The 14,268-nt window shown below is 46.4% G+C and overlaps 1 protein-coding gene across 1 annotated transcript; it reads left to right on the top strand.

Annotated features, from left to right (window-relative positions):
• Positions 1 to 387: 387 nt before the first annotated feature.
• On the top strand, positions 388 to 14,184 carry LOC143621822 (8-hydroxygeraniol dehydrogenase-like). The gene is made up of 8 exons (XM_077093131.1): positions 388 to 485; positions 592 to 705; positions 1,062 to 1,539; position 1,829; positions 13,556 to 13,581; positions 13,673 to 13,826; positions 13,935 to 14,009; positions 14,057 to 14,184. The coding sequence occupies exons 1-8, from the start codon at positions 388 to 390 to the stop codon at positions 14,182 to 14,184; spliced, it is 1,074 nt and encodes a 357-aa protein (XP_076949246.1).
• Positions 14,185 to 14,268: the final 84 nt, after the last annotated feature.

The following is a 14,268-nucleotide window of genomic DNA, read 5'->3' as shown; positions in this document are numbered from 1 at the left end:
CTGACCGATACCCGTTCGGCATCTCCTCGTCCGACTCCGGAAACATATATGGTTGTTGGTGTTGGTTGAATGAAGAGGGTGAGGGTTAAGAAAAAAAATAAAGGAAAGAAATGGTGGAGAGGGAGGGGAGGGAGCCGGGCTCCAATAATATAGAAAAGACAATACGCCGCGTATAGCTCGTACGATCCGACATCCCTATGACAGAGCCAGGCTAGGACGTCAAATCGTACCCTAATACGCCGCGTATAGATCTATACGCGGCGTATAGGATGATGGTGGGGCGGTGTCCCTAACAGGACCCTTTATATATACCTCCACAAACACTTTCTCCTGAAATAATAATAATAATAATAATAATAATAATAATAATAATAATAATATTCATCAATGGCGAACTCACCTGAATCCGAGGATCCAGTCAAGGCCTATGGTTATGCAGCTCGAGACTCTTCCGGAGTTCTTACTCCTCTCACCTTCTCCCGAAGGTACACGTTTGTTAAATCATATTCATATATACGTACAACTTGAAACAATTTTTTTGCTTTTGAATATATTTTTAATAATATATAGGAACTTGTTGTTAATGTGCAGGTCTACAGCTGATAAAGACGTGAGGTTTAAAGTTTTGTATTGCGGGATTTGTCATTCCGATCTCCATTTTGCCAAGAACGAATGGGGCATGTCTACTTATCCCATTCTGCCCGGGTATATATATATATATATGTAATTATTTGCCAAGAATATTGCAATATATAACAGCTTTGATACCATGTTATGTTGGAAATAGGCCCTTGATCGAGTACGCAAGCATAAGATTGAGCAAACTCCTTCGACTCTTTTTATTGTTAATCAACGAAAGCACATAAATTACAATACCCATAACCATCTATTTACACTAAAACTACAACTTACAAAACAAGAAAACTTATTCTAGAAAACTAAATAACCCGTAATATTCTTATAGTGCTAAAATACGCATATTAAAACACTTTCACTTAGCCCCTTCAACTTTCTCGATAACTCAACTTCCAATGTGCTATTATTAATTATGTTACCCGCAGGCACGAAATCGTGGGTGTGGTGACAGAAGTAGGCAGCAAAGTAGAGAAATTCAAAGTTGGGGACGTTGTGGGGGTCGGATGCCTGGTGGGATCATGCGGGTCTTGTCAAAACTGTACTAACGATCTTGAAAGCTACTGTCCAAAGCAGATTCTAACTTACGGTTTCCCGTACCATGATGGCATACGGTGGCTACTCGACCACATGGTGGCCGATGAGCATTTCGTGTTGCGTTGGCCAGAGAACTTGCCCCTTGATTCCGGTGCGCCATTGTTATGTGCCGGCATCACGACTTACAGGCCACTCAGACACTTTGGGTTAGACAAGTCGGGTGTGATGGTGGGCGTTGTTGGTCTTGGTGGGCTCGGTCATGTTGCGGTTAAGTTTGCCAAGGCTTTGGGAGCCGAGGTTACCGTGTTCAGCACCACGCCGGCAAAGAAGCAAGAAGCACTTGAAGGGCTTAAAGCCGACCATTTCATAGTTGAAGAAACGTGGATCGGCTCACTAGTAGACGATCAACTTTTCTCGGGTATGAGTATGCTATATCACCGATGGTTCTCCGGAGTATGAATTCTTCCACCTACAAAATGAGCAGCACCGTGAACTTACCCCTCAGAAAGGGACAGAATGGTCCTCTTTGGGGTAACCCTCCGGTGTGAGAATAAGAGATTGTTAGAGAATAATAATAATCTGAAAGTGAGTAAGGATTTAGAGTGTATTTTCTTGCTTACCTTCCCTTGTGGAGGTGGTGTGGTATTTATAGTGTTAGGGTTTCCAATGATTGGGCTCAGATCCCATTAGGGCCTTTTTGGCCTCCTCCTATTGCTTCGCGCCACGTGTCCTTAGGACACCTGGTGCTTTTTCATTGATTATTCTCTGACCAAGGTATTTCACCTGACCCATGTGCAATCACGTGGTAGCACATGAGTTTTGCTGAGTTGTCCACCTTTCATTGGCAGCTGTCAACATCAGCATATTCTTTATTCCTTAAAGGATACCTTCTGGAAGGTTGTCTGATGAGCACAATCAGGGTTGTCCTTATCCTGATTTGGATAAGGACGAGGTTGATTATGTGCATGTGTGATGCGCCTATCTTGAGGATGCGCGAGGTCTTCTCTTTATTCTCACGCGCAGATGTTTCATGCGTGAGCATATGTGATATGCGCCACGCGTAGATGTGATATGCGTGAGCATATATGATGCGTGAGCATATGTGATATGCGCCACGCGCAGATGTGATATGCGTGAGCATATATGGTGCGTGAGCATGTGATACGCGTGAGCATATGTGATGCGTGAGCATATGTGATATGCGTGAGCATATGTGATATGCATGAGCATATGTGATATGCGCCATGCGCATAGGTTTTGGCTTTGTGCCTTCATGACATCTTGATTTCAAGCCTCTTGTCTATATCTTGTGGGTTGACCCACCCCGCTCGATGTTAAGGCGGGTGCATACCTCTTCAAGCCCCCCCAGTCTAATGTGTGTCTTGTCTCGCGCGAGCGAGGTAAGATAGATATTAGACTTAATAGTTTGCTCTTTTAATAGGGTTTGTCTTTTCTTTTTTATTTCTCATCGTTGCGCGAAATTCTATCCTTTTGGTTGAAATGAATCGTCCATGTACGTGGTTGGTTGGTGCTGACATGCATCAGAGATGGAGACATGTGTCAGACTTTTCGTGTGCTCGAGGTGCTACAGTTGCCTTTCATGTCTCCTCACACAGTGTCAGGAACACGTGTCGCGCTCATGTTGGCCTGCACCTGCGAGTGGGGGCGCGTGAACTCTAATCAGTACCTGTTTCTTTCTCTCTCCTGGGCCTATAAAAGCAAGCCTTTTGAGTTGTTATTCTTCATCTTCATTGTTATTTCAGAGCTTTTTCTTTCCTTCCATTTTCATTCCGATTAAGAGCCTGTCTTTTGCTTCCAGATTTCCGTTCTTGAAGTAACCGCTGTTTGATTCACAGTTGTATGTCTGATAACCCAGACACCACAATCTCTCCCAGCAAACGCCGTGTAAAATCATTAGTCATGTCCACTTTGAAGAAGACCGGCAAGGGAAAACGGGCTGCTGAGGCCTCGTCGGAGGAGGTGGGGAAAAGCAAAACGGTGAAGAGATGGGATGAGATTCCCTGCAAACTGAAACAGTCTGATTTCGACAACCTCGTCACCTCTCAGGGTTTTCTCCCTGAGTACGGCTGTATGCTCCCGGCGGCCGGGCAAACGGCGGCAGATCCGCCCACCGGCTATATCTCCTGGTACTGTCATTTTTTCACTCACTGTAACCTTCGTCTCCCGATGACAAGGTTTATGGGTGCGCTGCTTCAGTTTCATGGGATTCACATATCCCAAGTCCATCCTTGTGGACTAGTGCGCATGACCCATTTTGAGTTCATGTGCAAAGCTCAGCGCGAGGAGCCCACCCCTCGGCGCTTTCAATAATTTTACAAGCCAAAAATCCAAGATTCTTGGTTTTCATTCATACCTCGCAGTCAGAAGGTTAAGTGTTGCACTGTTTCCTTCAAAAGCCTTCATGACTGGTCTGAGAAATTTTTTTATATTAAGGCTGGTGTGATTCCCATCCGCATGACCATGCGCGCGATCACTTCTGCGCCCGCGGATGAAAATGTTCTTAAAAACCCAACTGGCGCATGGGTTAATAAGTTGACTGCTGAACCATCCCCCGCCAAGAATATTTTCGAGGAGGCGCTGGTGGGGGTTGGTATGAGCAAGAGGTGGACCGACAGCGCGACTGAGCCTATCATTCAGGTTGATGGCTTAGGTGAGTTATTAGCTCATTATTTCTGCGCGAATATAATTCGTTTTACTGATATCATTTGTCTTGTATTATGCAGTCAGCAAGGAATACGTCCACGCCGCCTATGATGAGCATATGGAGGGTGGCTCTGTCGCGCTTGGCACTGGGGAAGTTGCTTTCCCCGATCGCTTCGAAGATATGTTCATCCCTGTTGATTTGGGATTTTGCTTTGACAGCGATGCGCCTGGTAAGCCTTTGCACTTATGCTTATGCCTTTAGAATACCAAATCTGGTTAACATTTCTGTTGCACGTATTGTAGATGCGCTCGAGAACTATGAGCTGGAGCTCGCGGAAGAAGAGGTGGAGGAAGAAGCTGAGGCGCCACAACTCAAGCGCAAAGCTAAAGGCAAAACTGGCGCAGGGGCCAGTAAAAAACAGAAGAAAAATGATGCCCCTGTTGCTCAGGATCCTCCTACTCAGGCAAAGGGACTTGAGAAAACCAAGGGGTTTACCTTCAAGTTTTCCTCGTCTTCCTTGCCTCGAGGTGTGGGCAGTCCTCCTGTCCACACGAGGTATGGTGCCGCCACCTCATCTCTTCGCGCGGCGGACAAGGGAAGCGGCGCAGCGCCTGCTGTTTCCTCTCATCCAACAGGTATACTTTGTTTATATTTTGTGGTTTTTTGAGCGTGATTCCGATAGAGTTATTAATGAATCTTTGCTCGCTCAAATGTTTGTAGAGCCGGCGACTCTGGTGGCTCAACCTCAGGCGCAGCAAGTTACCGAGGCTGCGCCGAAGGTTGCTTTGAAGTCCCCTTTTTTACCCTCGAAAAGGGGGAAAATGGACTTCATGGCGATGCTCAATTCACGGACGGCGGTGCGCCAAGGTATATATTGCGCTTTGATTTTCTGACTTTTTTCTTTAGATCAAGTCATGAATCATTTCTCTTTGGTTTTTTCATAGGAATTATAGCTGGCACACAAGCTGCTGGTGGCACTGCTGGCGCCGGCGCCGGCGCCGTTAGTTCTGCTCCTGCTCCTACAAGCACTGAATCTCCTCTCATTGGGATTACTAAGGAGCAAGAGACTATTTTACGCGCTGATCTAGCGGCGTCGAGACCTCCCTCACCTCCTCCTGCGCGCAGCCCTCCTCGCGAGACTGGTTTTGATTTTTCCAAGTCGCAGGAGAAAAGACCTGTTACAGAGGATGATGAGGAGGTCAATTTTGAAGACTCCGATGGCGGCAGCGCAAGCCCTGTAGCGCCACGAGATTTCGTGGCGCAGCCTTCTCGTGGGGCTGGCGCTGACTTTTCTGCTTGCTCTCCGCAGGTATAAGTTCGTTTTGCTCCGCTGTGCGGACTTCCATATTAGTGTTTAGATGACTAAAACGTTGCTTTCGCGTTGCTTTGTGTTTGCAGGATGCCGATCACATATACCGCCCGAGATGGAATATTACTGAGGATAGCTCATTTCAATCCATGGGCGTGTGTGAAGACTTCTGGGCTCACTCTGTGCCTCCGGCTGAAAGGAGGTTTCAGAAGGACCGCGCCCGCGTGGACTTGCTCAACGACCATCTTTTTGCTGGGTCTGCGTTCTTTGCTGCCTCCCAAGAGCTTCGCTATGATTATATAAAAGTGCGTGATGCTCTTGTGGAGGCCAAGCAAGAGGCTAAGGTTTCTGCTTTGAATCTTTCTGATGCTCGAGAGAGAGCTGAGAAACTCCAAGCAGAACTCAGCGAGAACCGAGCAAGTGCCAACGCTGCCTTCGTGAAGCGCGGGCATGAACTGCAGGCTGCGCGGGAGAAGCTGCAGGCGGCAGAGGCGGATGCGGCCAGGTACGCGCGGCGAGCGCGTGATTTGGAGTTAGAGGCAGAGGCGCGTGATCAAACTCTTGTGCAGGCTATCACTGACAAATCTTTATTAGAGAGTGAGGTTGCGCGCCTGAAGAAAGAGCTCGAAGCTGCGCGGGCAGAAAAGGATGAAGCCCTGGCGGCAGCAGCGTCTAACAGCGAAGAGCTCGATGCTGCGCGAGCGGAAAGGAACGAGGCCTTGGCGGCAGCAGCGTCCGACAGAGAAGAGCTAAAACAGACCAAGGAAACTGTTGAGTTGTTAAACTCTCAGATTCCTGCTCTTGAGACGTCTGTTTCTTCCCTCGCGCAGGATCGCCAATGGCTAGTTTAACAGGGTGTGACTCGTTGCGCTTACGCGATGAAATACTCAGACGAGTTTCAGACCCTTGTGATGGATTACAACGCTGCGTCGCGCTTGGTGGGTCAAGCTGAAGGGTTTAAGGATGGCTATGAATATAGCATGCTGAAGAAGAACCCATCCGACTACCCTTATCAGCTCGACGTTGTCTGCGCTGACATGGCCGAGGTGGGGGAGAAGTATTTGAATACTCCGATTCCCATCCTTGAGCAGGTATTTTAACCTTAATGAGTTTACCTTGACTTATTTTCCTAGTCTTTTGTACTCATACTTTTCCTTGTGACTTGCAGATAGCCGCGCTTGCTGACCAGCCCGATCTCGGCGCGCTGAAGAAATTACTTGACGAGTGTGAAGGGGCTGGTGGCAGCGATGATGGCGCGGGCAATGCTGCCTCTGCTAGCGGCTCTGGCGTGGACAAAGGACCCGCTCCTGACACTATCGTGATAGAAGACGACTCCATTCAAGACGAACAGCTTGACTATGGTAAGTTTGGAGATGACGAGGAGCGGGCTGCGCCAGATGCTGAGGGAGGTAATGATGAGGGCGATGAAGAGGCTGATGTTGATATAGAAACTTGAGAAGCCCTTCATGTTTTTTTTTATTTGTAGTTTGTATCTCATCATTTTGTAAATTTGTAAACTTCTATGTTTTGGAATGAAATTTTGTTTTTCCCTTATTCGCATCTTGCGCATTCCCAATTCATCTCTTTATATTGCATGTGTTTGCTTGTTGAATATAAGATATGCTTGAACATTGAAACTTGAACAAGGTTGTAAGGAAATTATTTTACTTAATCCTTGTCATATTTCAAGTTATTTTGCAATATTCTGGATATGCTGACACGTGCCTTGGCACTTCATTATTCCTCTTTTGCGCGACGTTATTGCGCATTTATTATAGGGAATTATGAATGAGTTTTTTAGCCTTTACGTGTCAGTATGTGCTACTCTGATATCCATTACAACCCCATGCGCGACCTCGACCTGAGACCTTAACAACTATGTTTTGTCATGTGCTTTGCCTTAGCTGTGCTTAGGTATTTTATGGTTTAGCTGCGCAACATGTAGGATGGATGTTGTGAGTGATTTGAGCTAAGGCTCGTATTAATGGGCTAAGGCCCTGAGCTAAGGCTCATATTATTGGGCTAAGGCCCTGACGTTTTAGAGTTAAAACTCGTTAACGCGTTTGAGCTTGAGGCTCGCGCATGTATGTTTTACTCCGTTTTATTTTTTGTTTTGATGTCAATACAATGTTGTCATATTGCTCAAAATTAATAAAGGGAAGTGTGAAACATGTATGCAAAAGGTAATAGAACACACATTAAGAGAAAATAGCGCGTATTGTTATTCATAATGGCTTAAAAAGCCTTGATTACAAACTTGACAATTTTTACATGAAACATTTTCTAAGCTGTGCTGCGTTCCATGCACGCGGGATCTTCTTTCCATTCAAATCTTTTAAAGCGTATGCGCCTTTTCCCAATTCTTCCGAGACTTGATAAGGTCCCTCCCAGTTGGGGGACATTTTTCCCGGAGGTATTGCGCGGCTAGCTTCATTGTTCCGAAGGATAAAATCGCTCTTCTTGAAGTGGCATTCTTTCACGCGCTGATTGTAATATTTTTCTAGTTTTTTCTTGTATTTGGCTTCACTGATGATAGCTGCCTCTCTGCGCCCTTCAAGTAAGTTGAGATCCAACCTCCTTTCGCGCTCGTTATCCATCTTACTCATCATGAGCACTCTATGGGATGGGCATCCAATTTCTGCTTGAATCATAGCCTCCGTTCCATAGGTTAGGCTGAACGGGGATTCGCCATTGCTGGTTTTGCTTAATGTCCTGTGCGCCCACAGGACATTAGGTAGCTCCTCGACCCATGAATGGGATTCTCCCTCCAACCGTTTTTTCAGCCCATTCAGCAAGCTTTGGTTCGCGCGCTCCACTTGGCCATTCCCTTGAGGGTGGTATACTGAAGTGAAGACTTGGTTGATGCGCAATTCTTTGAGCCAACTGGATATCTTCCTGTCAGTGAATTGTTTGCCATTGTCGCTCACAATTTCCATTGGCAGGCCAAAACGGCATATGATGTGGCTCCAGATAAATTGCTTCATTGCCTCGGCTGTGATTTTTGCTAGTGGCTTGGCTTCAACCCATTTTGTGAAATAGTCTACTGCCACTACAAAAAACTTTACTCGCCCTTGTGCTTGTGGTAAGGGACCCACAATATCGATTGCCCATTTGTGGAAAGGCCATGCGGAGGTCACTGGAATCAAGTTGTTCTTTGGTCGCATGGTGTTTGGCGCATAGCTCTGACACGCTTTGCATTTTTGGATTTCTTTTAATGCGTCCAAGTACATGCCTGGCCAATAGTAACCAGCGCTCATTGCCTTGGCAACCACCATGCGCGGGCCAGCATGTATTCCACAGATTCCTTCGTGTATCTCTCTGATCACATAGCTTGCTTCCTCGGCATCCAGGCATTTCATGAGCGGTCCAAGATAAGAGCGTCGATATAACGTACCATCAAGCAGTTCGTAGTTCTGCGACTTGTGTCTTATCTTCCTCGCCTGTGCGCGATCGTCCGGTACCTTTCCCTCCTTCAAGAATTCCATTAATGGAGTTATCCATGATGAAGGTGTTGTATGAATTACAAGGACAGACTTCGCTCCCACCGATGGGTTGCTCATTACTTCCACCCTGACATCTTTGCCAAAGTGATCGAAGCTGGTTGATGCCATCTTGCTCAGCACGTCGGCGGACTTGTTTTCACTGCGCGGAATATGTATGATTTTGAAGAAGTCAAATTGCTCGGTGAGCTTCTTTGCCTGCTCTAAATACAGAGGCATAGTGTTCTCCTTGGCATCATAAAGGCCATTGACCTGTGCTGCTACCAAGTATGAATCGACATGAGCCTCTAGCTTTTTAACTCCGAACTTGTGCGCGATGCGCAGACCAGCCAGCAGGGCTTCATACTCAGCTTCATTGTTGGTGCTCTTGAAATACAACCTGATTGCATAAGTATACTCATGACTTTCTGGATCCACCAGTTTGAGGCCTGCGCCGGACCCTTCGTTGTTTGAAGCTCCATCAGTGAATAATCTCCAAACATTTTCTTCATTATTGGCTTGCGGAGGGTCTACCTCGCGCTGAGCCTCTTCAATTTTTCCTTCAGGGATTTCTGCGATGAAATCAGCTAAGACTTGTCCCTTGATTGCTGAACGAGGCTTATAGGCGATCGTGTGCTCTCCTAATTCCAGCGCCCATTTTGTCAGCCTTCCTGAGAGCGCGGGACGTCGCAAGACTTGCTGGATGTTGTAATCAGTCAGGACTTCAATGGGATGACCATTGAAATATCTATGAAGCTTGCGCGACGCGTGTGTTAGTGATAAAACTAACTTTTCTATGATGGTGTAGCGCGTCTCAGGATCTGTCAGCACCCGACTTACATAATAGATTGGTGTTTGGACTCCCTTGCGATCCACCAACAACACTGCGCCAATGGCGCGCTCTCCTGCTGACAGGTACAACGTTAGAGTTTCGCCAGGTAGTGGAGCTGTGAGCGCAGGCAGATTTATCAGACATTCTTTTATCTCACTGAAAGCTTGCTCGGCCTCGGGCGTCCACTTGAATTGGCTTTTCTTTAAGCAATTTCTCAATGTGTTGACGAATGGGGTAGATTTGCTTGCGTGGTTCGCTAGGAACTTGTTAATTGATACCAATCTACCATTCAACTTTTGAACTTCCTTCATGGTGGATGGTGAGGGCATGTCAAGGATAGTCTCCACCTTCTCTGGGTTTACCTTGAAACCATCCTTGGTGACCATTACACCGAGAAATTTCCCTTCTTCTACGCCGAATGTGCATTTGCTCGGGTTGAGTTTCATGTTTACTTCCTTTAGGCGCCAAAGGGTTTCTTCGATTTCTTTGAGCATTTGTATTTCCTTCCTGCTATTAATCACCAAATCATCCACGTAGACTTCTAAGTTTCTTCCAATTTGCTCATTGAAAACCGCATCCATGAGTCTTTGGTAAGTGGCTCCTGCATTCTTCAAACCAAAGGGCATTTTTGTATAACAGAAAACACCCTTGTCGGTTCTGAAGGCAGTCTTGTCCTCATCTTGTGGTGCCATTTGAATTTGGTGATAACCCTTATAGGCGTCCAAGAAACATTTGAGCTTAAATGGCGCCACAGAGTCCACCTTCGCGTCAATGTTTGGGAGGGGGTAACAATCTTTTGGACATGCTTTGTTGAGGTCCTTGAAGTCAATGCACAACCTCCATGACCCGTTGCTCTTCTTTACCATCACAGGATTGGCTACCCATGTTTGGTATCGTATTGGGCGGATGATATTTGCGCGCAGTAGATCTTCTACCTGCTCATTCATGGCCTTTGCCTTCTCATCCCCCATGACTCTCTTCTTTTGAGCAATTGGCTCTACAGACTTGAACGTGTTGAGAGAATGTTGCGCCAGGTCTCGCGGAACCCCAGTCATATCAGAATGTTGCCACGCGAAGACCGACATATACGTTGTGAGCAATCTTTTCATTCTCAACCTTGTGTCGTCTGATATCGTAGCTCCAATTGTGATTGTTTGCTCTGGGAATTTTGGGTTGAGAATCCATTCCTCCGGCGCGTTGTTTGCCATTGGAAGTCTCATTCTTCCCTCTCGCGGTATACTTGTCACTGCGCACAAATGATCTCGGTATACAAATGTTACACCTGTTGGTGTTGGGAACCCCAACGCGCCGTGCGCTGGTGACGGTATGGCGTTGAATTGGGCAATCGTTCCTCTACCCAAGATCATATTATGGCATGAAGTGGTGGGCAAGACCAAGAAGTTGACAATTTCAGCTCGCTTGTGTTTCTCATCCCCCATAGTTAGTTCGAATTGTATCTGACCTAGGGGTGAATAATTTCATTTGAGACACCCGAGATTGGTGCATTCACAATTTCGAGCCTTGCTTGGTCTGTTGGATCCAACTTCCTGAAACATTGCTCATACATGATGTCTGATTCACTGCCGGTGTCCACCAGGACTTTTGACACCTCATAATGAGCAATGTGTGTAGTGATGACTAGAGGACTGCTGATAGACGGGCCTCCTCTGATTCTTGGGAAGATTACTTGTTGTTCGCGCCAATCTCCTTGGACTTGCGCGCTTCTCTTTCTCGATCTTTGCCCTTGCCTTCCTCCCTCGGCTACACAGATTCTTTTGAATTTTTTACTGGCTGGGGCTCCATCTGGCTGTTCATTCTCTGGTCTTGGGTTTTTCACCAGGTGAGCCAACTTGCCTGATTTCACATCTCTTTCAATCGCATCCTTCAAATGGTGGCATGCATCGGTGTTGTGCCCTGTGGACTTGTGAAATTCACAATACTTGCCACTGTTTGGTGGTCCCTTATGGAGTAATGGCTTGGGGTTTTTAAACTGGATATTCTCTGTGCTTAACACTTGTGAAGGCATTTTAGTGAGGGGAGTCCATATTCTTGGTAGAGGTCTGTTGGGCTCTCTGCCGCCTTCCCTCTTGTCACTTTCTCCGCGATTACGAATGTCTTTTTGGGGCTGGGGTGAACTTGGTTGCGCCTGCTTTTCTGCGGGAGAAAGACTAGTTTGTTGCAACCTGGACCATACAGAGTTTTGTTTGCTCCTTCTTTCATTGTTGCGTGGTGCTTCTGTTTGATGCCCTCTATCTCTTGCTCTATCTTAGGCAATTTGTTTTTCATTTCGCGCGAAGACTCGCGATGCTTCCATTAGCTTAGCCCAGGTGGTTGGCATGCCATCTCTGCTCACGAGAGCTCTGCGGAGTTGATCACTGCGCGCACCTTGTATAAAGGCCACGCGCAAGAGTTGCTCAGTGATACCTCCAATTGCAAGAGATTCCTGATTGAAACGGGTTATGTAGTCTTCAATGGTTTCATCATTCCTGCGCACGCAGTGCATGATGTCATCGGGGTCGCGCGTGTGTCTGCGCTGCTGTACAAAGTGAGCCTGGAACTTCTCCAATAGCTCTTCGAACCCATCGATTTGTCCAGTCGGCAAGCTTTCGAACCAGACACGCGCTGCGCCCGTAAGGCAGCGAGCAAACATGTGACACCATGTTGGCATCGTCCAGCTTTCTAGGTTTCCAGTGTTGTAAAAACCTTGCAAGAAATCGTCTGGATCTGTTGTGCCATCGTACTTGCCCAAACCACTTGGCATCGTGGTTTTGTGTTGAATGGGAGCCTTCGCGATGCGCTCAGTGAATTTTGAATGCTTCACCAAGATGGCTGGCCTATATGGTGTGGTTACGTCCACTTGCCCTCTCGCTGGTGGGTTGTACGGTGTGTATAGATCCATATCGGCTTTGGCTCCAGGCGCTATGTTCATGTGCGCGCGGAGCTGTGAGCCTCCTGCATGAGTATCTCGCGTCTTCCTCATGCTGTGCACTTCTTCATCACTAAAATCAGCATGTTCGGTGTGAACAGAGTGACCATCTTCCTCGGGTATGACCATGTTCGGTCCCACGGATGGCGCCAATGAAGAAACGTGGATCGGGTCACTAGTAGACGATCAACTTTCCTCGGGTATGAGTATGCTATATCACCGATGGTTCTCCGGAGTATGAATTCTTCCACCTACAAAATGAGCAGCACCGTGAACTTACCCCTCAGAAAGGGACAGAAGGGTCCTCTTTGGGGTAACTCTCCGGTGTGAGAATAAGAGATTGTAGGAGAATAATAATAATCTGAAAGTGAGTAAGGATTTAGAGTGTATTTTCTTGCTTACCTCCCCTTGTGGAGGTGGTGTGGTATTTATAGTGTTAGGGTTTCCAATGATTGGGCTCAGATCCCATTAGGGCCTTTTTGGCCTCCTCCTATTGCTTCGCGCCACGTGTCCTTAGGACACCTGGTGCTTTTTCATTGATTATTCTCTGACCAAGGTATTTCACCTGACCCATGTGCAATCACGTGGTAGCACATGGGTTTTGCTGAGTTGTCCACCTTTCATTGGCAGCTGTCAACATCAGCATATTCTTTATTCCTTAAAGGATACCTTCTGGAAGGTTGTCTGATGAGCACAATCAGGGTTGTCCTTATCCTGATTTGGATAAGGACGAGGTTGATTATGTGCATGTGTGATATGCGCCTATCTTGAGGATGCGCGAGGTCTTCTCTTTATTCTCACGCGCAGATGTTTCATGCGTGAGCGTATGTGATATGCGCTACGCGCAGATGCGCCACGCGCAGAAGTGATACGCGTGAGCATATATGATGCGTGAGCATATGTGATATGCGCCACGCGCAGATGCGCCACGCGCAGATGTGATATGTGTGAGCATATATGGTGCGTGAGCATGTGATACGCGTAAGCATATGTGATGCGTGAGCATATGTGATATGCGTGAGCATATGTGATGCGTGAGCATATGTGATATGCGCCATGCGCATAGGTTTTGGCTTTGTGCCTTCATGACATCTTGATTTCAAGCCTTTTGTCTATATCTTGTGGGTTGACCCGCCCCGCTCGATGTTAAGGCGGGTGCATACCTCTTCAATAGTCACCAAAGACCCTGAAGAGATGCGGGTAGGATAATTAATTATTTAATTTCATATTTGAATTTTGGCGTTAAAGATTGATTATTTCTTTTGGTCTATATATATATTGTTGTAACCAGTCTGTAGCAAGTTCATTGGATGGAATAATCGACACTGTCTCTGCGACTCACCCGATTGAACCATTGCTAACTGTGCTGAAACAAGACGGGAAGCATGTTTCTCTGGGTGTACCAGAGAAGCCACTTGAGCTATCTACGTATTCTTTAATCATGGGTAATTAGTTTGTTTATTTTCATTTTATTTATATATGCATATACATATTTTTCTTGAGGTGGTTGCGTTTTTTTAACTAGATTAATGGGATTAGTATATATATTATAGGGAGGAAGATCGTTAGTGGTAGTGCGACTGGTGGGTTAAAAGAGACACAAGAAATGCTTGAATTTGCAGCAAAACATGGTGTTAATGCAGATATTGAGCTATGCTTGAATTTGCAGCAAAACATGGTGTTAATGCAGATATTGAGCTAATTCCAATAGATTATGTGAACACCGCCATGGACCGAGTCTTGAAATCTGATGTTAGATACCGCTTTGTCATTGATGTGGCCAACTCCCTCAAAGCTCCATAGTTTGATATTGTACGTGCTAACCGGTTTTTAAGAACAAATTGAGTGAGTTAGTGTGGGTTGGCTTTGGAGAATTAACAGTTGTTG

The sequence above is a fragment of the Bidens hawaiensis genome, unplaced genomic scaffold, assembly GCF_021521415.1.
Source record: "Bidens hawaiensis isolate Kalapana, Puna unplaced genomic scaffold, B.hawaiensis_p1.1 tig00002977_1, whole genome shotgun sequence".
In the NCBI taxonomy this organism is placed as follows: Eukaryota; Viridiplantae; Streptophyta; class Magnoliopsida; order Asterales; family Asteraceae; genus Bidens; species Bidens hawaiensis.
The sequence above is the reverse complement of the archived record's forward strand: the minus strand, read 5'-3'. Positions and strand labels throughout refer to the sequence as shown.

Bases quoted from the DNA above. Each gene is read 5' to 3' on its own strand.
- LOC143621822 (XM_077093131.1), top strand. From the start codon at position 388: ATGGCGAACTCACCTGAATCCGAGGATCCAGTCAAGGCCTATGGTTAT. The intron at 486-591 runs GTACACGTTTGT...GTTAATGTGCAG, and splicing joins CCTCTCACCTTCTCCCGAAG to GTCTACAGCTGATAAAGACG. The intron at 13,827-13,934 runs GTAATTAGTTTG...TATATATTATAG, and splicing joins TACGTATTCTTTAATCATGG to GGAGGAAGATCGTTAGTGGT.